The following is a 24,332-nucleotide window of genomic DNA, read 5'->3' as shown; positions in this document are numbered from 1 at the left end:
TGAACATACCCTAAAACAGTGCAGATTTATTTATGCAATAGGTGTTGCATTACTCTTGTGTCTCAACTTAGAACAATCCTGTGTGACCTGTCTTTTGATGGTACACTGATCACAGGCACTAAGTGTTCAGTTCTCCTACTATTCAATGAAGCATTACACGACGACACTGAGACCAATGGCCATGTAAAGCACAGATAACCCCAAGTACTACTGAGCAGCGGATGTTCTATGCAGCCTTTCTCCACTAAAAGAACAGGGTACTGAAAAGGAGAACAGCTATTTATTTACTCAAAAAACCCAGTGATAACAGTCAATCATGGAGAGAGTACGGATGATTTCTCAAATAGGAAAGGAGGCTATCCTCGGTGGACAGCGGTGACAACCAAAATGTCCATTATTATAGCCCCAGACAAGGTATGCCATTGGATCAGCAGATTTATGCAGCAAAGGGGTGGGTTTGTCACAGCATTATTTGTTGTGTGGTTTAATAAGAGTAGTAGATTATCTAGAAACAGAGGCACCTACCTTAGCATCATTCTTCCTAGTTCTCTTCATTATTTCTTGAATTCTCTATAAAAAGATTTACATGTCAAACAGATATGATATGGCCATAAATGACAGCCTTTCCCGAATCTGAACACAAAAACATTTCTTGTTGTAACACACACACACACACACACACACACACACACGCCTGTTCTGTTAAACCAGCTTCTGAAATGTAAAATAATGAAAGTTCACTAGTTATAAAATAAAACATTTTGATCATAGTCACTAAAACATTGTTGAATGTTATCCTGGTCCTTTACTGGATTGTATCGAAATATATAATATAATATGTTTCCTTAAAAAAAGCAAACTTGTATACCTTTTTCCTTTGCATTCTTTCCTGCATGTTTTGCTGCATGATTTTTTCCCTTTCTTGTCTTTGCTTCTCAGCTTCTTCAAGAGCTTTGGCTTCTGCTTCTTCTCTCTTACAGTAAAAAAGACAGCAACTTATATAAACACTGTTAAAGCACTGTATTAAATACTGTTATGGCATATCATTGTGGTGTTATTTTATAATTACTAATAGGGGTTTGAATTTTGGAACCTCTGCTGATCACATCAACAAAGAGACTGTGGTCTCTGTTTTAGTTCTTGAAAAGCTGCGCCTCCAATCACGTGCTGGGCAGAAATAAGTTAAATTTTAACATGAAGGGTTTTATTCACACACAGCAATCTTGAAAATGGTGAGAAAATGCATTACATTTAGTAAAAACCTAACCAATGTGATAGACTGGTCCCTACAAGCACACAAACATTTTACATACCTGTTGTTGAAGTTCAGCCAGGCGCTCTTGTTCTTCTTGGTCTCTGCGGATCTTCTCCTCTTGAGCAAGTCTTTCTTCTTCCTCCTTTTCCAGCTTTCTCTTCTCCTCTAACAGCTTTGACTCCTCTTCTTGTCTTAGTCTCTCCTCTTCCGCTTTACGAGCCATTTCTTCCTGTCTTATCCTGCCAAATGGCAACTGAAATCAGTGTCTTGCACAGTGCTCAAGAGAAAGCCTAGCTTCTTCTACTGAGTAATATCAATTGGAAAATTAGACAACAGCCTTTACATTTAAAAAAAAAAAAAAAAAAAAATCTATCAATCATTAATTTCTCCCTACTTGCCTATTGTGAACCATACTGCCACTTTAACGCTTCCATCCTTCTAATCCTAAAGAAGGATCTGTCAACAAGCTGTGCTGCCTCTTTAAAGGGGTACTCCAGCGAAAAGCTTTTTCCCAGTAATTGAAACACATTACAAAGTGATATAACTTTATAATATGCTTCAATCACCTTTCTGCCCCCCCTCCCATCTTTTCCCCCCTCATCCCCCACCAGGAAGTGAAGTAAACTCATTCTTACTTAATGACTGTTGAGCCCAGGCTGCTCTGTGGAAGCCATTTTGTGACAATGACATCAACAAGAGGCAGGTCTAAGCCCTGTTAGTCCAGCTTCCCTTTGACAGATGACTCAGACTGCTCAGCTGAGTCCGTTTTTTTTTTTTAAAGAACGGATTGCAAAAATGCAGTGTGAACCTAGCCTTACAGGTAGCATGGCTCCCCTCTGGGCAGGGGCAGCAGGAGGAGGCTGTGTGACACAGCCTCCCCCTGCTACCCGATTGCCACTAGGGACAGCAGGGGGGGGGGGCGCAGTGAAAGCATGACGTTCCTGGAATGTCATATTGCAGGAACTACCTGCTTTCCCTGACGTTCCGGCAACGTCATTTTGCGGCAGGGGGTTAAGGGCAGTCTATTATGGGAAAAGGTATATGATGGATACATTACTAAATAAAATGGCAGTAAGTGTTTCTCTGTGAAGGTAAGACTCCATAATTATCAATTCTTTTAATATACCTTTGTCTACTCCAATTCACAGTCTGAAAATTTTATAAAAACTAAACCAATTACCTTTCTTCTTGTTGTCTCTGAATTCTCTCTTGCTCCTCACGCTCCCTTTGTTCCCGTGCAAGACGCCGCTTTTCAGCTAATATTTTAGCAGCTTCCTCAGCAGTAGTGCTCCCTGATATTGTCTTGTTACTAGGTTCTGGGAATAAAATAAATTTTTCCTTGATTTGTAATGATTCTTCAAAAGACATAATTTCTAACTGTTTATGGGAAGAGATAAGACTATAACCACTATTACTGTGTTCTTAGATACCAGGTCATGCACAAATTAAATTATCAAACCAATGATAATGTTACGTTGGAGACATTCCAGGTTCCATTAGAGGGTTTCAGGCACATATTTTTATGTCAGTTTTTCATTCCAAACTGAGGTGGACCCGGCAGGAGGAAGAAGTATAAGTGCCTCCTTTATAGTTCCTATTCCTTTTAAATCCAATCCCGGATTCAGGCAGCACAAATCCCCTGTCTGACTCCCTTTACCAACTGGACACCATCTTTTGGGATGGTAGGTCCTCAGTCTGCAGCATTGCCTTTTAGCATTGCTGCAGTGGGGAGGGATATGAGGTGTAACTACTTCACTATGTGCTCCAGCTAGAAAAATGATCTGTTACTGGCTAGCAGCTTCTGTGCTTGGAGAGATTTCCGATGTCGATGACTGCAGCAGTGTCCCGCGTCACTAATTGGCTGAGTGGGCAATCCATCAGTCAGGTTGTGACGTTGCTGGAACATGGGATCTCTAAGCCCGGCGGGGGTCCTAGTGCTTTGGGAGCAAGGGGAGAGGCAAGTTAAACTTATTTATTATGTTCCTCCCTGTCCCTGCCTGTGCTTGAAAATGTTAAATTGTGCTTGACTTCTCTTTTAACATAGCAAAAAATACCCTTAAATAAATAAAATAAAATTATTTTTTTTAACATACTCACACTGTACATTGTTTTATGATTGATTTTTCAATGCTTTTTCAGAAGAATCATAGTTATAATGGTGCCCAGGAATGAGAACACGGAAGTCGTCCGCAGCACCTTTTACAAACCCAATTGGCCCAGACTAATAAAAAAATTTTTCAAAATGGGAAAAAATAAATAAATAAGTCAATGAATCAATGGTGCTGGGGTGGAGAAGCTGCTGAAGCCTGCCTGGTAAGACATGTTCATGTCCAACTTTATATCTATGATGCCTCAGAAACACCACTTTGCATAGAATATTGTATCACTGTACTGTAAAGTAAATCTGTCAGCGTTTAATACCGCCCATGGTTCAAAATGCACAAAACTGGTGACAAAAGAAATAAAAAGATTGAAAAGTTCATTATTAAACACACAAATTTACCATCTTTGGTCTTTAAACTTGCGGCCTCTTTTTCCGAGGTCTGCTGGGTTTTGGGCTCAGAGCTTGCTCCATCCGTAGATTTCTCCTTTGGTTTGGTTTCTGGTTCAGCAGTCTTTTTAATAGTGCTTAAGACAGTCGGTGTGAGTGAGGGACGCTGGATTGGAGCAGGTTTTGGAGTCAAAGTTGGTGAAGGAGGTCTCTGCTTCAATAAGCTTGGAGATGGCGGACGGTTCCTTTGTGTCGATGAACTAGTGTTCTTTCTGAAATTCCATTACAGCAAAAGGAAAGAACATAAAATATTAAAGGAGAAGTCCGGCGAAAATTTTTATTTAAGTATTGTATTGTCCCCCAAAAGTTATACAAATGACCAATATACACTTATTACGGGAAATGCTTATAGAGTGCTTTTTTCCCTGCACTTACTACTGCATCAAGGTTTCACTTCCTGGATAAAATGGTGATGTCACGACCTGACTCCTAGAGCTGTGCGGGCTGTGGCTGCTGGAGAGGATGATGGCAGGGGGACACTGAGGGACACATGGCACTGGAGGGACACTGAGCATCCCTCTGCCATCATCCTCTCCAGCAGCCACAGCCTGCACAGCTCTGGGAGTTGGCTCATGACATCACCATTTTATCCAAGAAATGAAGCCTTGATGCAGTAGTAAGTAGTAAGCATTTCCTGTAATAAGTGTATAATGGTAATTTGTATAACTTTTTGGGGACAATACAATAATTAAAATAAAAATCCATCACACACGATTATAAGTTTGCAAAAAATGTAACTTAAAAATTTATTAGGAAAGAGGCAAAACAAAAAATTTACTTTTCTAGCGTTGGTGATGGAGCACGCTTTGTTACACCAGCAGGTGAAGGAGATCTTCGCCGGGAAGTTGCCGTAGGAGATGGTGGACGTTTCCCCACAGATGGCGGTGAAGACTTTTCGAGGCCTAACTTCTATAAGCAATATAAATGTATTATACACATTGTATAAAGTGTAAGTGTAAAAAAAACTTTTTTTTAACTATTCTGAAAGTCACCTAACTTCCTTGAACGGGGGTTTGCAGGGAAAACCAATGGCTTATCATATTGGTACCCCAACTACACAGTGAACGGGACCGGAAGTTGTTGGCTCCATAGTCAATATAGTTGCAATGCTGGGTTAATATTGTGCAGCTACCACTGACTTTAACAGATGATCAGCAAGGGTGCCTGACAATCTGATACTGACTGCTTATCCTGTGTATAGGGATGTTTACTTTCAGGTATGTGTTTGGCATGTTGACTTTCAGCACCTGATATTTTTGTTCTCTAGGGAGATAAATGTCTGCCACAATGGTCTGGCCGTGGCTTACCCCTCTATACCCTTTAAAAACATATACACACCTCCCTGGGCATGCATGTGTACCAAGGGTGAGGAATAGCAGCAGTGAATGGGCTGCGAGTCTATCAAACTTAACTTCAAAGTGCAAAATGTACACACAATACCACAGATAAATCAACTGTGCCCTTCATCGCTTTCACAGATACCAGGAGATATATTGCCAGCTCTATCCACTACTTACGTTAAACCTTATATTATGTTGCCTCAGAAACAATCCAAAAAAACTAGAGCAGGAGATGAATGAATCAAAAAGGGCATTCCTACCTGGCTCGCTTCTGAAGTGGTGGAAGCAGATGCAGCCGTGCTAGGAGTCTTCCCTCTGTCAATGCTGCGGCTGCGCATTGGACCTTTAGAGATGGAGGGTGGGGTACTGGTGGTAGTGGCTGAAGCTGAACGAGGACAGAGGTGAGATTCTATAAAGTTAAGAATTTGACAGGACAAAACAGAGAGCCAAGTGCAGAGCATAACAGAGGAAAAGGAGAAAGAGAGAGAAAGAGACTGTGTGTTAGAAACAGCAAGGAAGCTCACCAATGGTAGTGTGCAGTGCAGCAGATCACACAACCACCACCACCACCCGATATAAAGTGTACAGAAGCAATAGCACCAGGAGGAAAGGCCCCTATTTTTTTAATGGATTCATGTGATTTCCTCAGTTTAGTCAATTTTACCCATTGTCACTGATTTCGTGGTAACTATACTTTCTTAAACTGTACCTACTAGAAATGAGGAAACACTGAAAAGCTACAGGTCAGAGGATTTACATAATGCCATTCCTTACATTACATATAAATCTGTTACATGAAGCTAATCTTCATTAAGGTTTTATTTCTAGCACAATTTGTATATAAATGTTTGTGCTACAACAGGCCTGGTCTTAGATTAGAAAAACTGGTCTGCTTGCCCCTAGGCAACTTAATCTCATTCTCTTCACATGGGTTATGCCGCAATACTCAGTGGTGCGGTTTCTGGAGAGAAAAAAAATCTGACTTTTTTTTTCTACTCCGACAACCTGTTTAACTAAAAGCATCTACATACTACAACGCCCTTTGTAGTTTTATTTATGTATCAAACAATTGGGGTCAATTCTCCATGATGCTATACATTACATGACAAACTGACTTATTATTTGCATGACGTAGAGCACTCCACTTTGCGGATTCACGTGCAGGTTGTAGCACTTGGTGTTACCTGGCAATTCTTTTCCATCGGCTGACAATGTGGCAGCACTCTTACTCCTAGCTAGGGAAGACTGAGTGGGGGCGAGGAGACGACTGATTATACTACTGTCCAGGGGGCTGCTTGGGGGGCGATGAGCTAAATGGATAAATGAAATGGGTTGCGTTATGACTACTGCAATACAGAAAAAACAAGTGCAGAAACCACATTACAAGCAAAAGGCACCGAAAGGAAGGGTATTAGATGTGAGTAGAAAATAGGGTAAGGCACATCATCCAAAAAGGCAGACTTTGTTAGGCATTTCAGAGTCAACACTTTTTCACATTAAATACATTTCATTAATTATTATAGCATTATGTTCAGTAGTGACACCTATAGGAGCGTTATACGTGCATGTAAGAAAAAGAAAACATTAAGGCACACAGATAATATTCCGGTCAGGATACGGCTAAAGAAAAAACCAACAACTTTACAATATTGGACGGTTAGGTGAGAAGGTTAAGAAGAGATACACAGCAGGACTGCATGTTAGGAACAATAAATGGTTAGCATCCTGTACAGGAAACGAGGACAAAGGATTAGCTTCGGGCATAACAAGAGGCAGCAGAGACCAGCTTCTGGTTATTACTGTGCAGAAAAGCCTTAGTAAGGAGAACAGACTTTGGCGTTTATTACTTTGCTGGAATTGGTTCAGGTTTGTTTAGTTGGGTTACAGCACATGTGCCAAACTAGTACATATAGTAAATATAATCCTTTAGGCTGCTCCTAGATGTGGTGGTAATAGTCTGCAGGTGCTGTACACGTTTGATCATTACAGGTGGCACATGGAGTTGTCGTTTAAGTGGCAGTGGTTCTAGGTGCCAGCTGTGACTATTGGGGAATCACGGATTCTAGTGGCTAGCTGAAGATAGTGCTCAAGATTCCCTCATAATTGCAACGGTCCCCGGACTAGCCTCTGTGCTACTCTGGATACAGACTTCAGCGATTAAAGACATGCCATAGCCACAGTCTATATTACCAGCGCACTTAAAAGCAGCCTTAAGCTAATGTCACAGTGTATATTTATGATAAAGGAACTTGTCCTCCTTAGGCCCCGTTCCCACTGAGCAAAGGTAGCGGAATTCCGCAACGGAATTGTCCGCCGCGGAATGCCGTTAGCCTCCCGCTCATAATGGGAGTCTATGGGAGGCGCGCGCTCCTGCTCTGTACGCGCTGAAGAATGAAATCTGCTGCAGATCTGCTGGGGATCCGCAGCAAAAAATCAGCTGCGGATCCTGTAGGTGTGAACGCACCCTTAAGGGGTTTTCTGGTGATCTATCCCATCAGCAGTGTAAAGACTAAACACATGAAGTATCGGCCAGTAAGTGATCAGAGGACTGGGACTTCCTGTATTTGGACTAAAAAAAAAACAAACAAAAAAAAAACACTAAACATAGAAAGCCCAGCGTTTTCCATTGTAACTAAAAAAAATTAAATTGCAAACTTTATTTTACATGTACTGTTGATTTAGATTTTGAAAGTTATAAGGATAGGTACACTTTAATCGGCTGAGGTCTGGTAAATCACCTGACCCTTGTCTGTTTAGAACATGCTTAAAAATTTTATAGTCATTGACCGCACATCTTTCTGTATAATGCATGATCGGAAAACAGACAGCACGCATATATTTATATCCGTGCTGTCAGTTTCCATGGCTGCATGACTGACAATATGTGGATCGTTCATGCAGCCCTGCGTGGCCAAGAAGTCAGCTCATGTAAAAGACTTTTACTCTAAGGATAGACCTTTAGTTCAAAGAGCCAGGAAACCACTTCAGATTAATGTGTATGCAGGGGGATTTGGCACGGTGTACAGAATTTTACCACTATTTCATTAAAAAAATGCGGTATACAGGAGTGGACATTATTTTTATAACTGCAACTTATTTTTAGATCTGTTCCTTTAGGTATATGTTCCTGTGTGACATAGCAGACCTTATTTAGGGGGTGTTCTGTGACCGAAGCAGTTTATCACACATTTTTAATGGAAGTGTCCGGCTTAGTTAATATATGACATAGCAGAATGCAGGCTTATTGCATGCATGAGATGCTGTTAGTGATGAACATAACCATATGGCTGAAATCACATTTTTGCTCTGAAATTGATTCAGAGTAGAAAAACTGCAGACACATTATAATCACTTGCATCAGACATCTACTGATGTCAAGGTGAAATATAAGCTAAAAGCTGTAGCAAGGAATACTGCAGTTCTGCAACAGTGTGAACACACTCCGATATGAACCCTGTTCCCCCCTTTGATCAGCAATATGTAATCCATGTATATAGTGAATTGCAGCTATGGATATACATATACTGCAAGCAATTATTATGACGGAGTCCTGCCTGGCACATATAAAGCAGATTGAACAGACACCTGATTTTTCTTCCTTTTTCACGCCCTCTAGATGTGCAGGTGGTGATTTTTTACTACTCAGTCTAGAGAGGGAGGAGCTTCTCTTGTGGCCTGTTCCGCCTAAATGTTAAACCAACAGAACACAACTTATCAAAGTGAAAAGGGACCAAAATACAACAAGCTGTTTATACTATGTACTATTATGCCATTGTCTACAAGATGACATTTACGTGAAAGGTTACAAGTTAAAAAAAAAAGCTGATAATATGACTTTCACAAAAAATGAATACTGAACTATGGTGACATAGAGAAATGTGACATTATATGAATACGTGCAGGGCGCAGGCTACTGTTTAGTATTATCAGCCACTGCTGAAAGGAAGCCGCTTCATGCAGGAAGCAAACAACTTTGGCTTAAAGTTTCACGTTTAGGATTTAGTCCTGTAAGTATTCAACAATTGCAAAACAATTTACAATAAGCCATCCTTTATTCATCTAGGTGTCTCTTAGGCTGGGTTCACACTACGTTTTGGAAACCCGTTAAAAACGGATCCTTTTTTTTTAACGAACACAAAAATGAGGTTGACTACGTTTTTTGTGTAAGTAAAAAAAGAAACTGTTCCTTTTTTTATAATGTAATTCAATAGAAAAAGGGATCAAAACGAATGCACACACATGCATCTGTTTTCTCCATTCGTTTTTTTATCCGTTTTTTTTTTATTTTTGCAAAAAACGGATTGCAAAAACGTAGTGTGAACCCAGACTTAAAAAGGTATTCCAGCAGTCAAATAAAAAAAACAAAACACAACAGCATACTCATTTGTTCCAATCCCTAAAGCTTCCTAAAACTACCCACTCAGCTAGTCACTGGTCACAGCATCGACCCTTAATGGGTAGTTCCTGAAGGGGAAACATGTAACAGGGTAGAGCAGCAGGGACTAGGTGGCATCAGAATGGGAGCAGTGAGGGATTGCGGCAAATGACTACATGCTCTTTTATTTTCACCATTTTCAGCGCACATTCCGCTAGCACCAATAAAGAAGATATGACACTGAACAGATCCCCTAGACAATGCTAGCAATTAATTTTCTTTTTTACTTTTTTAATATAGTCTTACGCCAGTGGTAACAGCCAATTATGTTAGGAGTATTTCCTGACATATACCTCTGATGTCTAATCCAACATATATGACTACAATAAAGCCATAGCTGTCAATGGATCCCAACGGAAACATTTGCAGTTCAGTGCTATGTACACAATTCAGATTATACTGCAGTGACAGGAGAGCAGTGCCAGGGTATGGAAACCCACATCATTACTAGATGAGTTTGTTGTAATTATTTTTTTTACATACATAACTTTGTAGTGTTTCATTCATTGGATGTGCTTTACAACATAAAATGTTTTGCAATGTGAAATAAGCAAATACCACTGAGTAAGCAGTACATAATTTCAATCTATATAGTTCCATCAAAGCAGTATAAAAAAGAAAAAGAAAACACGTTATTCACAAGCTGCACCTTTCTGCTCCTGGTTTGAAACCCTAGGCGAGAATGGCTGTGGACTGAGAGGAGTTTTGTTACTCAGCCTGCTTAAGGAGGAGCTCCTCTGCTTGGTACCTGGAAAATGTGCAAAGTTAACGCCAACAAATACAAGCCCCAAAACAGAAGTAAATGTACATGGTAATTTAATACACAGAGAGGGAAAATAGCTGTCAGTACAATATATATATATATTATAATAATAAAATAAAAAATATTCTGTGTAGTTGTAAAAATGATGAAAATCTGAATGTTATCACTAAGAACACATAACACATATATACCTACTTCCAGTCAGTATGGCACGTTTACAAATAATAACGATAACCACCTATATAATGCCTTATAATCCAGTCCCAGGAAGAAAGGCTTAATAAAAGAAATATGGATGCCACACTATTTACCTTCTTCAAATATTGCATGGTAACAGTAGCTTATTTAAGTAAGAATCAGCAGAGGATATATAGTGCGGCATCTGTGTTTTCTTTTATTACACTGTCTATGTGGGCTGGAGGTGGCCTTATTTATACGGACATACTAACTGGCTAGTCCAGGGGAGGTTGTGTTGCTTCTCCTCTAACCCTGGGAACAAAGCCCCAGCACCTCGGATACATGGACAGTGTGAGTTGTTCAATGTTAGGACCAAATTACTAAACATCTTACATTACAAGCTTTAACCCTTTGAGGACCAGGCCCAAAATGACCCAGTGGACCGCGCAAATTTTGATCTTAGTGTTTTCGTTTTTCCCTCCTCCCCTTCTAAGAGCTCTAGCACTCTCAGTTTTCTATCTACAAGCCATGTAAGTGCTTGTTTTTTACAGGAATAGTTGTACTGTGTAATGGCGTCATTCATTTTACCATAACATGTATGATGGAATTCCAAATATATTATTTATGAAGATATAAATAGGTGAAATCGTAAAAAAGAATGCAATATGGTAACGTTTGGGAGGTTCCTGGGTCTACGTAATACACTATATGGTAACAGCGATGTGATACTATTATTCTATAGGTCAGCCCGAACACAACCATATGCAGGTTACACAGATTCTCTAATGTTATATATATATTTTTTTAATGAAATCCTTTTTTTTTGCAATTAAATATTAATAAAATGGGCCTATTGTGACCCTTATAACGGTTTTATTTTTTCACCTTATTTGTGAAGATCGGACGTTTTGATCACTTTTTATTGTTTTTTTTATATATAATGTAACATAAAATCGGTAATGTGCGCACTTTTTTCCCTCTTTTCGTGTACGCCGTTCACCGATCACAATGACGCTTGTTATATTTTATTAGATCGGACAATTACGCACGCTACGGTATATTATATGTTTATCTATTTATTTATTTTTATATGTTTTATTTATATAATGGGATAGGGGGGTGATTTCAACTTTTATTGGGGGAGGGGCTTTGGGGTAGTGTATTGGTGTTTAACTTTTTTTTTTTTTTACACATTTGAAGTCCCTTTGGGGGACTTGTACATACATTAGTTTGATTTCTACACTGATGAATGCTATGCCATAGGCATAGCATTGATCAGTGTTATCGGCGCTCTGCTCATTGAGCCTGCCTGTGCAGGCTCAGTAAAGCAGATCGACGATCGGACCGCACGGAGGCAGGTGAGAGACCTCCGGCGGTCCGTTTCAACGATCGGGCCCCCTGCAGTAACACTGCGGGGGTCCCGATCGGTAAGTGACAGGGGACTCCCCCTGTCACTTACACTTAAACTCCCCCTGTCACTTTAACTTACACTCATTGCAGCCGGCCCCCACCTCCTATGAAGCGCGCTCCGCTCCGGAGCGCGCTTCATAGTGGGAGAAACACCTAGGACGTAGAGTTACGTCCAGGGTCGTCTGGTGACAGGCAACGCAGAGTCCATCTATGTTTGATTGTGATGAGCCAATGAAGCCCCTTTGCAGGTGATCTGTTATTGCACCACAGACCAATTTAAGTGAATAATATAAATATCTAATAATCAGGATATTTGTAAACATAATTACCCCTTAACTAGTGATGGTTATAAATCCATTTAATTTGGTGTCTGATAATTCAAAAGTTGTATATTTTGATGCTTGAAGAAAACCGCAGTATAATTAATGTAGATACTAGACCAGGAACATTGCACACATATGAGATGGCAATTTCTGCACACTTTTATAATCCTGCACATTTCATAACAAAGAATCAACCAAATGCCAGATTAAATTTAACTAACAATAAAACATAATAAATTAAGGGCATTATTTCTTCATTGAAGTTTGTATGTTACACCCAAAATAAACAAGAAGAGTAAGAGCATTAGATACCAAAATAAAAGAATCGCAGGAAACTGTACGTTTCCTTGTTGTATGAAGTATTAATATTGTATTCACTCGCTAGTATTCTTGGTCTGCACAAGCATCAGGTGCTTTGTGACAATAGTAACCTCCAATACAATTACATGAGGATTGCAGATGCAGATTTCTAGGTTACTCATGAGTGAGGACAGTCTTGACTGCTTTTGAACAAAGGCCATTAGCAGTTGTACTCCAGGATACGCTACCAAGATCAAAAGCAATGGAATCAAATAAGCTTCTACAACAGGGCCCTATGTTATCAGGCAAAACGAGCCTCATATAAGTAGTGTCCACATTATAGCAAATAAAGTTTAAAGTTTATTCATTGCACTTTGTAAGGGTCCATTTACTCAGAAAGATTATCTGACAGCTTATCTGCCAAAGATTTGAAGCCAAAGCCAGGAATGGATCTGAAAAGAGGAGAAATCTCAGGGTTTCCTTTATGACCTGATCTCTGTTTATAGTCTGTTCCTGGCTTTGGTAGATAATCTTTCTGTGTAAATGGACCCTTATAGCTCACATTCAATTTCCTCATTAAGATCTGTGCTTGTTGGCACTGGTCATGTGCCGATCACATAGGTTCCTGGCTCAATACAAGAGACAGTTCTGATAACTGTTCTATTGTGAGCAGTGTGTCTGTCCGCACATCACAGGACCTCATCACAGGAAGAAGACAATGATTGTTTCTATCCAATGTCCCAGAGTGGATATTTTTTATTCCTCAATGAATGTTAGAAAATTACATATTGCACTTTTTTAGCTTTCAGAAGGAACATCCAACTCTTAGTCACCCACACAAACTTACCTTTTTCAAGTGTGGCAGATGAAGACGATAGACGCTTGTGAATGGTGTTTTCTGCCTGCTTGAGATTCGATGCCGATGTGGAACGTATATTTGCTGCTATAATAAAAAAAAAATAATAATAATTATATACAAAAATGAATTCTTTGCCTATACAGCATTTTTATGTTAGGTGTTAATCAAGTTGTTAGTCCTTGTTCAAGTAAGTACATGTTAAGGAGGATTCCTACAAAAGCCATACACTTGTATAGTCTGGAGTCTGAGCAGCAGACAAGTGCTACTATCTCTATAATTAAATGAGATGCACCGAAAGACAATTTCTGCTGCTGCTCTGGCTCCTGAATTGGTTATGGTGCGTTTACACAGACAGATTTATCTGACAGATTTTTGAAGCCAAAGCCAGGAACAGACTATAAACAGGGAAGAGGTCTCAAAAGAAAGACAGATTTCTCCTTTTCAAATCCATTCCTGGCTTTGGCTTCCAAAATCTGTCAGATAAATCTCTGTGTGTAAACGCACCATAAGGTATGGCCATTTTTTGTGGAAATTCTAAGCATTGCAGACTTAACAGAAGACTTTCAAGAAATATGAAGCATGCCATAGCAAAAGTAAAAGCAGACATGCTCAATGAAAGGAAACTGACCATCATTTACTAACCAGTACACAGCTTCCTAAAAAACAGCTGATGAATCTGCTTTACTGACCCACAGAGATCAGATTTCTGTACAGTACTGAGTTGCTCTCAACAAAAATAGTTCTGCAGATGGTGGATAATGAAAGCAGCAAGTGAAGCATCCAAGTCCATAGGTTGTGTGTAATGGGAACCACGGTGTGAGCTGCACTGCTGCCCTCTGCCCCAGTCTACACAGAAAAACTGACCAGTGAGCTGCAGAAAACAGCCTACTGCCTCTTCTAATCCCCAGTGTTAACAAGGGAAAATTACAGGGCATTCTGTATGGATGACATAAAAGGTATAAGAATGTTTTATGATAAAACCCAACAGAAATAATATGCTATTCTGCAATTATATATGCCCTGTAAATGAATTGAATCTAGAAAACACTGGAGTCTGACCCTGTAAGAAGACTAAGGGCATTATAGGAACTAGTCTTATATAGAGGTAGCAAAGCTCCACATCACAGTGTATGTGATGATCAGGATGACAAAAACAAAACACTTTGGCTCCAATATTTACAAATCCTATTTTTGTCAACATAACTATATATAAACATAAAGAACAATCAAGCTAGACTGTGAGCTCACAGGAAATGATGTGCTTAGAATGCTTTTAAAATATGTCCGTACAGACTTGTAAGGTCTATCCAGGATAGGAGGAAACAGTACCGCAACTGTGCACATTTAGCAGATACAACCTAAGGAAATGTTGAAAAAAAAATGCCCCATTTTTCCAAGGAAAAAAAAATCTTTTACTTTACATTACTTGTCACAGAGACATGTCAAAGGTTTTGATCAGTCGGTGTCTGAGTGTTTCAGGATATATATCCAGGAGAAGCACATGGCCAAGTGCTGCTTTCCCTGGCTCTCTGTAATCTCAGTGTCACTGCATGAGACAAGCTCCATTATAAACCCGTAGAGCTTGTCTGATGCAGTAAGGTGGAAAAGGAAGAAAGCAAAGCAGGGGAAAACATAATTGTACTTCTCCTGGCTATGTCTAAAGATTGGTGGAGGTCTGAACAACAACATGTCTCTGTGATGTGTAAGAAGTTTTATTTAGGCTATGTTCACACGCCTTACTTTTTATGAAAAGAACGTTGCTTTCAGTTAAAACAATGGCCATTCTTCTCATAATGCAATGATTTGCATTAAAGTCAATGCAAAAAAACGGCTGTTTCACACAATGTATTGAACAACGGCCGTTGAATAATAATCATGTCATTTATTGCTGGCCATTGTCCATAGACTTCAATGCTATTTTTTATTTAAAACAACGGCTGCTGTTTCATACTCAAAACGACAGTGGTTTTGCGTGCCAAATAACAGCTGTTTATATGAAGTGGGAACAGAGCCTTAGAATGACAGTGACAATATAGCTCACAAGAGGTGGTATTTCTGGTGTTTTTGATGCATTTTAAACTGAAGCACAGTAGTGTCAAGAGACCCTCAGGATCCTGACACATCTGTAAGTCTGTTTCAGCTCACCCCAAAGTAATCCACATATCAAATATTCATTATTTGTGGGCTGTTTAAATATTCAGACATTCATAAAATACCAACAAGAGTATAACGGCTTACAATAAACTTTCAGATTTTTTAGTTTTTGTTTTTTTTTCAATGTATTCTTATCTTGAAAAATGTTCTCACTTGTTTATGTGACTTCCTACATTGGAAACCTTTCCTCAGTGCATCCCACATGTATTCTTTCAGCACACATGTAGGCTATAAAAAACACATAAGCAGTTGCAAAGAAATACAGAACTTTGTTCAGTGCACATAAAATGCTAGCACTTTTAGCAGACCATAGGAAAGAATTCACTGCGGCAGGCAATAAATAGGGTTTTAAAACCATGCAGAAAAGCAGTAGTGTGTCATGCGTTCTAGATTCACCATTGTTAATACTTCAATAAAGGTGTGTGATAAATAATTGCATTAGTCATTATAAGCATGCTGTTCCTTGTGTTAAAGGGGTTATCCAGCGCTACAAAAACATGCCCATTTTTCCCCCTACTGTTGTCTCCAGTTCAGGTGCGGTTTGCAATTAATCTCCATTTAATTTAATGGAACTAAGTTTCAAAACCCCACCCAATCTGGAGAAAACAGTAGGAAGAAAGCGGCCATGTTTTTGTAGCGCTGGATAACCCCTTTAAAGCCCAGGGCTCCACAACGTGATTATCACACCCATGCAATAATAGGTTATCTTAGTGTGATATCGTACACTACGTCATAATGCAGCCAGAAGGTTAGTATACAAGGGACTGCTGAATATATACCGCCAGATCCAATTTCATCTTCAGGCTGTGGTTCTGTGGTGGAAGCATTTTTGCCTAATAAATCTACATGGCTGGGAGAACTACTTCCCGAAGCACCTATGCAAGAACAAAATAAATGAAAACCATACAACACCATACAACCATCGCTGTATCAATATGAAGGGGCACACAAAACTGTAATAGACTTTTCACAAGTTACATTTTATATGTCTGCTTCGGCCAGTGCACACATTAATACTTTTCTTTATTCACTTCGGAATCATAATTGACAGCTTAGGCTGGGTTCACACTGCGTTTTTGCAATCCGTTTTTTTCATCCATTTTTGAAAAGAAAAAAAAAAAAAAAACGGATGAAAAACAGATTGCAAAAACGGATGCAGTTGTGTGCATCCGTTTTTCCATTGACTTCCATTATAAAAAAAAAACGGATCAAAGCAGATCCGTTTTTTTTGACGGACACAAAAACGTTGCTGACATTTTTTTTGTCCGTTAAAAAAAACGGATCCGTTAAACCGATTGCAAAAACGCAGTGTGAACTCAGCCTTAGACCCTAGGGGTTATCCAGGGCTACAAAAACATGGCCACTTTCATCCAGAGACAGCCCCACTCTTGTCTCCAGCTTGGGCGGGGTTTTGCTGCTCAGTTCCATTGAAGTGAATGGAGCTTAAATGCAAACCGCAACTAAACTGGAGACAGAGTCGTGTTGTCTCTGAAAGAAAGTGGCCATGTTTTTGTAGCACTGGATAACCCCTTTAACAAAGTGCACATAACTAGTATCGATCTCATCTCAGCTGAATTACAATCAAATAATTGGTACTTGGCCTCACATCAAAAGGCACCCATTTACCAAGAGCACTGGAGAGAAATTAAACAATGGAGTCTGACTGAGGCCAATAGGCTATAAAGCAGGGACGGGGAGCCTTTGGCCCTCCAGCGGTTGCAAAACTACAATTCCCATCATGCCTTGAGCTTTAGCGTTGGCTTTCCATGCATAATGGGAATTGTAGTTTTGCAACAGTTAGAGGGCCAAAGGTTACCCATCCCTGCTATAAACCTTTTAAAAGGTAGCTCTCAGATGAGATAATTAACAAAGTGAGATGATACATTTGCTTAAAGTGGTTTACCAATGAAAGAGAATCACCTGCTGTCTGATCGCTGGGATACCCATCAATCATGACAATGGGGGACCCATACCCCCAACATTAAATGAAGCAGTGGTCAGACTGGCATACTGACACCATTCAGCTATCTTTGTCCAGATCATAGATTGAATGGAACTGCAGCGCACATGTTTCAATACCGCTCCATTTAACCAGAGGGGGCACAGAGATCCTGTTCTCATGATTGGTGGAGGTCACAGTGGTCAGACCTGAGTAAAGAGACACTAAAACCACTTTAAGCACAATACTGCTTATTTTGTATTCAAAATCAACAGGGTGTTTATACTGTCACTTTATATTCCCATTATTTCGATAACACATATACAATATATTTTTCACATTTGCTTCCACCCCAAGATCTGTATTGTGGCAATGTCCTCTAACCCCCCCCCCCCCCCCCCCGCAACCTGAGACAAGCAATTCATTTATATAATGTCCGGGGCTTGGCTTTCAGTAGCATCTGCATGCACACTAGCCAGTCCCAGATCACCATCTCCGTGCTCAGTGCATTGCTTTGGAGAAATACACTGAGTGCATGTGCAGTGCTCTCTATCTCAGAGGCCAGTGATAAATAAGTCAAGTACACTTGTGTCATCGTAACTGTTAACCTGTAAGTATTGTGATAGCTATAAAGGGATATGGGAAACTGTTATAAGTATATATATTTACGTATTACCATACAGCAGCCAGTCTGGTTTAATTTTTTGTCCTGGCGATAAAGCGACTAAGACCAATGAGTTAAGTAAACCTTTACAAGAAAACATACATTGTTTCTCTCCTTCAGCTGATCCTCCCCAGGACCATCGTTTCTGCCTCTGGTCCAATAGACTGCTGCGCTCAAGAGTTCGCCTAACATTTGCTTCTCTGCGTTCCTAAAGAAAAAAAAAACCAAACAAACAAACATTTAGCTGTCACACATTGTGCCCCAGGAGAATCAGAGGAAGTACAATCAATCAGTTCTTTTTATTAACAGAGGTTGATGAAGGCAAAAAAACACTTTCATCAGACTGCTTGTGTGTGTTCTCTCTGTCTAAAGGGGGGCAGTAAACGGCATTAGCTAGGCCAGACTAATGGACCTATTACACGGAGCAATAATCTGTCGATTCAATTATTGCTCTGTGTAATAGCAACAAAGATTGGCCGATGAACCGATCATTGGCTACTTGTTTCTTTAGGCCCAGACCTAAAATCATCAGGCACCGACTGCGCATCTCTGCGTGCACAGCTGGCAGCTGACGTTTCAACAGTTTTTACATTACCTGTCCATGTTCCCGGTGTTCTACTGCGTTCTTCATGCTTCCTCCCCGATTCTGTGCACTGCAGCTTCAGAGAGGCTTGTCTTAACAGACAGGCCGCTCGGCCTGTCTGCGTGGCCTGCCAGCTGCGACGGGCTGCTCTAAAGCTGCATCGTGCGGGATCAGGGAGGAAGCATGCAGACCGCAGAAGAACACTGAGAACATGAATAGGTAATGCAACAGGCCCAGTAAACAAGTTAACAGTATTGATCGGGCCGTCATCGGGCTGTGTAATAGTACCCCAAGTTTACATGGGAAGTCTACAGCCATCAATCAGATCTAGGTTTGTCAAGTTAAGCTTTTAAATGTGAATACAATTTCAGAGCAACCTGCAATATCCTTCACTTAGATATACTTAATGCAGAACAGACTCACAAAAATCTCAAAAATTTTTTGCATGACACACAATGTATGTCTCGAGATAGCAATGTGTACGCTTAGTCCACAAAGTCACAATATATAGGCTATGTACGTAGCCATAATGGGAAACTACAACACTACAGAGATTATCTACACAGGTGATTAAGTGTTTCTAAACTTACTTCTTGGCAACAAAATGCTTGTGTGTGGTAGGCACTGAAAGTGTGCTGCACAGGCAAAAACACGGAGGATTAGGTGTGTTTTAATGAAAATAACTTTTATTTATGTGTTTTTTTTTTCAGTCTACACCAGTGCTTCTCAATTCCAGTCCTCAGGCCTCACCAACAGGTCATGTTTTGAGGATTTTCTTAGTATTTCACAGGTGATATATATTATACTCAGTGCATCAGGTAGTATCACAGGCGTTCTTTGTATGGGAAATCCTCAAAACACAACCTGTAGGTGAAGCCTGAGGACTGGAATTGAGAAGCACTGCTCTACACATTAATTACCAGGGAAACTTGTTTGAATGTGTTTCACTGGTAATTACAATGCAGTGTGTTTTTTTGCCCATGTTGAATAAATCAGTTTCCTGCTGGCAAAATGCTTCCTTGCATACTCAAGGTTTGTAAGTTTGTAAACTCAGCAGCATTTGTCAAACTTATTGTGCCATATTAAAGTATTTTTTACAGGATGCCCAAGGTTCTAGAAGGCATAAAGTGTAGTGGAAATCTAGGCCAGTTCTGAGCTGCCGCATGGACAGGAGGGTGACTGGTTAGTTTTCATATCCTTTGCACTTATGCTTGTCTCTTCCAGGAATACAACAACCTTGTCTTCCAGTAATCTTTGTTTTCTTTTTTCTTCTGCCGCTATTCTCTTTTGCTCATCCTTCAGCTTCTGTTCCTCCAGTTTCTTCTGTTTTTCTTCCATTTGCTTCTCATACTGAAGTTTAGCCTTTTTTTCCTTTTCAAGTAATTCTTTTTCTTTGGCAGCTGCATTGTTAAAACACGAGAGAATACCTGTTAACCAAGAGCTACATAAAGACAATGCCGATGAGATGAAGTCATTTAATACTGATGTATCTGGCCATTAAATGCAATATCAGACACAGGATGTACCGTACATCTTATTACCGAGCTGATACTTCCCAAATGACACAGACTAAGAGCTTACCATTTAGCCTCTCTCTCTCTTCTCTGCGTTCCCGAGCTAATCTTTGCCTCTCATCTGTTCTTAAAGCTGAGCCATCAATTACTATATAAAGACAGACATGACATGATCACTTTACTGCACAACGACAAAGTCTCACAAACGTGTTACAAGGAAATAAAGATTACCTGGCTTAGTCGTCTTTATGGTTACTGAGGAACTGACGGGAACGGGGCTGGATCCGGACTGGCTTCTGCGCTCATCGGCTATTGCTTGTGCTGCTGCCACTAAATAAAATATTTAAAAAAACAAACAAAAAAAACACAATGTAAACCCTAATTAAAGGAATAATACATGGCTCACCTTGGGGCACCAAATACATATGTAATACTTAATAAAAATCCCAAATAAGGAATGGATCTAAAAAAAGAAAAAAAAAAAAAAAAAAGAGCAAATGTTCCCATTTTAGCTTTCTGGAGACTAAATTTCGAGCTTTTTTGGAAACCGACTGATGGATTTTAATTAACAAAATATAGCTGAACTGTATGCAATCCCATAGACTGCAGCTGCCACTTGATAGTTAAAATCATTCAGAAGCACCACAAAAAGTCTCCTTGTAGCCTTTGCTTACTGTCAGCTTTTTCATCCCCTTACACAGTATTTGTCCTGTCAGAATGACATCAGAATAAGTAAATGTCTTCCTTATATTGCTGGGATAAGCTTTACAAGCAAGGCAAACAAAAAGACCATTTAGTTTATGAAAGCAAATGACAAGAGTCCACCCAGGCAACAGAATATCTACAAAGAGCCTGTTATATATAGAAACTCCCATCTGCGGAGCCAGGAACAAGGTCGCTATATAACCTCTTTATGTTAGTTTTTTCACGCATAACATGGAGCCACTAGATGCATTTATGGAAGGTTTTTACATAGTAGGAAATATTAGATACAGGCAGGAAGTGTTTCTAAAGAGCTCTAAGGAGACAGTCAGCCCTGAGGTTCCACATCGCTGTAGACAGATTGATATACAATAGGTAGGTAGAGGTTTTAAGTACCAGTCACAATTTGAGATGCACCAACTCATAGTTGGGTTTAAGCTAGTTTCACTTTTTTAAAAAAGAATTTACAATATAAGTCAAGTCAATAAAACAAAGTGATAAAAATAGAAATGTACAGTCACCAAAAAAGCTTAGAAAATTTCAAACTACCTTTTATTTTACAATTCTTAAAGGAGAAGTCTGGTGAAAATTTGTATTAAAGTATTGTATTGCCCCCCCCCCAAAAGTTATACAAATCCCCAATATACACTTATTACAGGAAATGCTTATAAAGTGCTTTTTTCTCTGCACTTACTACTGCATCAAGGCTTCACTTCCTGGATAACATGGTGATGTCACTTCCTGGATAAAATGGTGATGTCACTTTCTGGATAACATGGTGATGTCACTTCCTGGATAACATGGTGATGTCACTTCCTGGATAACATGGTGATGTCACTTCCTGGATAAAAATGTGATGTCACGTCCCGACTCCCAGAGCTGTGCGGGCTGTGGCTGCTGGAGAGGATGATGCCAGGGGGACACTGAGGGTCAAAGGGCACTGGAGGGACAAAGAGCATCCCTCTGCCATCATCCTCTCCAGCAGCCACAGCCCGCACAGCTCTGGGAGTCGGGACGTGACATCACCATTTTATCCAGGAAGTTACATTACCATGTTATCCAGGAAGTGAAGCCATCAAGTAATAAGTGCAGGGAAAAAAGCACTTTATAAGCATGACTTCTCCTTTAAAGTCACCTCCCATCTTATTAACAACTTGGAAACCTCTTCGCATTCTCAACAAAGATGGCCTCTAGAGATGCTTTCCCAGTCTCGAAGGAGAGCTCATGTGTGTTCTGAGCACTTGTTTGCTCCTTTCCCTCCATGTGTCTCATCCCAGACCATCTTTCTTGGTGCTGGGACTGTGCCTATTTTTTTTTTCTAGCTTCAACACATCCTGGAGCATTTAGCAAAATGCTCTTTATGAGGAACACCCCCCAAAAAAGAACATGCTTAAAGCGACAATCACTGTCAGTATGGAGAGCAGAATTAATAGGTAGAAACACAAGGGTGCAACATTAGGTTGGCTATAAACAATGTATAAGTACATGGGCTGAAACGTCATCAAAAATTTCACTACAGATTCCTACCAATCCGAACAAAATTAAAACAAGCTTGTAAATCAGAACAGAGGACATAAGAACTGCACAGCTTCTGACACTGCTTTCTATGACACAGTTATACAGTCCCTACATGCAGCAGCCAAATCTCTCAAGACTTTATCCTCAATAGTCTATTACTACTAGTAACTACGCAATCACACAGAAGGAAGGAAGGACATTTCACCATGGTGACTGCCATTGTCAGGATAACAAGCTTCCCCAAGGTAAGCCGAAAGAACTGAAAGTACAAAGTATGAGGCTAATGAAATATTCCCCGCGCCTGCCGCCTGTAATGTGCGGCCTGCTGTATACATAATGGGAAATTAGAGGGAATTAAAACACGCTGCTCAATTAAAGGGGTATTTCCATCTCACATCCATAGGATACGCCATAAACATCTGAGAGCTGGAAACCACATCTATTACTAGTATGAGGCCCCCAACCTTCTGTATTGTCATTGCAGATGGGGACCAGGGCACCCTCTCCCCCTTTTATGATGATTAATAGTAAAAATAGGCAAAGTAAATAACTGCAATGCACATTGCTGAGCCATGAGTGTACAGATGAGGACTAGGACATAGGCAAAGAGGTTTTACATTACAAACACCTTGTTTAGTTTAATAGGGTACAAAGGAATGAAGCACGAAAAGGGACAAGCTCTAGCACGGCCGCAAGTTGCCGTCTGTCCGCAGGTGGAATGAACAGAAGCGACAGCATCTAAGTTCACTATCACCCTGTCAGTTCTGGTCATTAGAACAGAAGTAAGGTTGGGACTTGCAGAAGTAATACGGAAGTAAGAATATCACTTGTCTGAAACAGACCGTAATATTTGGGGTAGCGGTTTGCATCAGTATTTGTAAGCCAAACCAGAAGTGTCTCCAAGAACAAATATTTCCATATCGGTACTTACACAAAGGACTGGCCCAATACAAATCCACAGCATTTACCCATATACATGGGTTACGAATGTGGTCAAAACTCCACCCCAATATCTTCTCCAATAGCTGAGAGATGTGGTCGGGTTTATAGGAGACATTGTGTGGTTATTGGATAAGAAATGGAAGCGTGGTTTTATCAGTGTTTGGAACCCATCTTGAATGCAAATGTCCTTTTTTAATGCACTACGGTAAACAGTGCATCATTTCTACATGGAAAATTCCACAGTGAATAAGCCACGAGTGAACGCTTCATTTTGGTTTCTTACATGTAGGCTCCACTCCTGGCTTTGACTTGCAAACTCTGAAGCAAAATACTGCAAAGTGAAAGTGGTTATCCAGCATTAGAAAAACATAGCTGCTTTCTTCCAAAAACATTGTCCTGCTCTATTGAAGAGAATGGAGCCACGGTGTAGCAGCACACACAACCTGAGGGCAGGTGGGGCCCGGATACATACTTTACCGAACTCCCGGTGCTCAGCCACTCAGTGTGCTGCGGCGGGGCTGTGCACTGATTGGCTGAGTGCCAGGACACCGGAGCAGGGACCCGGGTAAAGTATGTGCCCAGGTCACAGGGGTTATCCAGTGCTACAAAAACATGGCCACTTTCTTAACCCCTAGACGACCCTGGACGTAGGGTTACGTCATGGAAGTCTGTCCCCAGACGACCCATGACGTAACCTTACGTCATGGGTGTTATTCCCGCTATGAAGCGCGCTCCGGAGCGGAGCGCGCTTCATAGGAGGTGGGGGCCGGCTGCAGTGAGCAGCCGGGACCTCACCGGTAATGACACGCTGCAGCGATCGCGCTGCCGCGTGTCATTAACCCCTTAAACGCCGCGATCGCGGCGCGGACCGCAGCGTTTAAGTGTAAGTGACAGGGGGAGTCC

At 40.4% G+C, this 24,332-nt stretch overlaps 1 protein-coding gene across 8 annotated transcripts in view; it reads right to left on the bottom strand.

Moving 5' to 3' along the window:
- Positions 1–24,332, bottom strand: part of MAP7D3 (MAP7 domain containing 3) — a 42,306-nt gene that overhangs the window by 5,466 nt on the left and 12,508 nt on the right. The window contains exons 2-17 of one of the 8 annotated variants that reach the window (XM_069943123.1): positions 20,499–20,597; positions 20,335–20,415; positions 19,990–20,153; positions 18,273–18,378; positions 16,347–16,442; positions 13,402–13,497; positions 10,231–10,329; positions 8,732–8,830; positions 6,331–6,456; positions 5,407–5,555; positions 4,585–4,715; positions 3,759–4,018; positions 2,436–2,571; positions 1,314–1,494; positions 869–973; positions 526–570 (exon numbers count right to left, since the gene is read on the bottom strand). In XM_069943123.1, the coding sequence (XP_069799224.1) occupies positions 526–570; positions 869–973; positions 1,314–1,494; positions 2,436–2,571; positions 3,759–4,018; positions 4,585–4,715; positions 5,407–5,555; positions 6,331–6,456; positions 8,732–8,830; positions 10,231–10,329; positions 13,402–13,497; positions 16,347–16,442; positions 18,273–18,378; positions 19,990–20,153; positions 20,335–20,415; positions 20,499–20,597 (1,973 nt within the window). The remainder of the gene's footprint in view (positions 1–525; positions 571–868; positions 974–1,313; positions 1,495–2,435; positions 2,572–3,758; positions 4,019–4,584; positions 4,716–5,406; positions 5,556–6,330; positions 6,457–8,731; positions 8,831–10,230; positions 10,330–13,401; positions 13,498–16,346; positions 16,443–18,272; positions 18,379–19,989; positions 20,154–20,334; positions 20,416–20,498; positions 20,598–24,332) is intronic. The other 7 variants (XM_069943124.1, XM_069943127.1, XM_069943126.1 and 4 more) reach the window with 7 other exon arrangements.

This window comes from Dendropsophus ebraccatus, chromosome 10, assembly GCF_027789765.1.
Source record: "Dendropsophus ebraccatus isolate aDenEbr1 chromosome 10, aDenEbr1.pat, whole genome shotgun sequence".
Taxonomy (NCBI): Eukaryota; Metazoa; Chordata; class Amphibia; order Anura; family Hylidae; genus Dendropsophus; species Dendropsophus ebraccatus.
The sequence above is the reverse complement of the archived record's forward strand: the minus strand, read 5'-3'. Positions and strand labels throughout refer to the sequence as shown.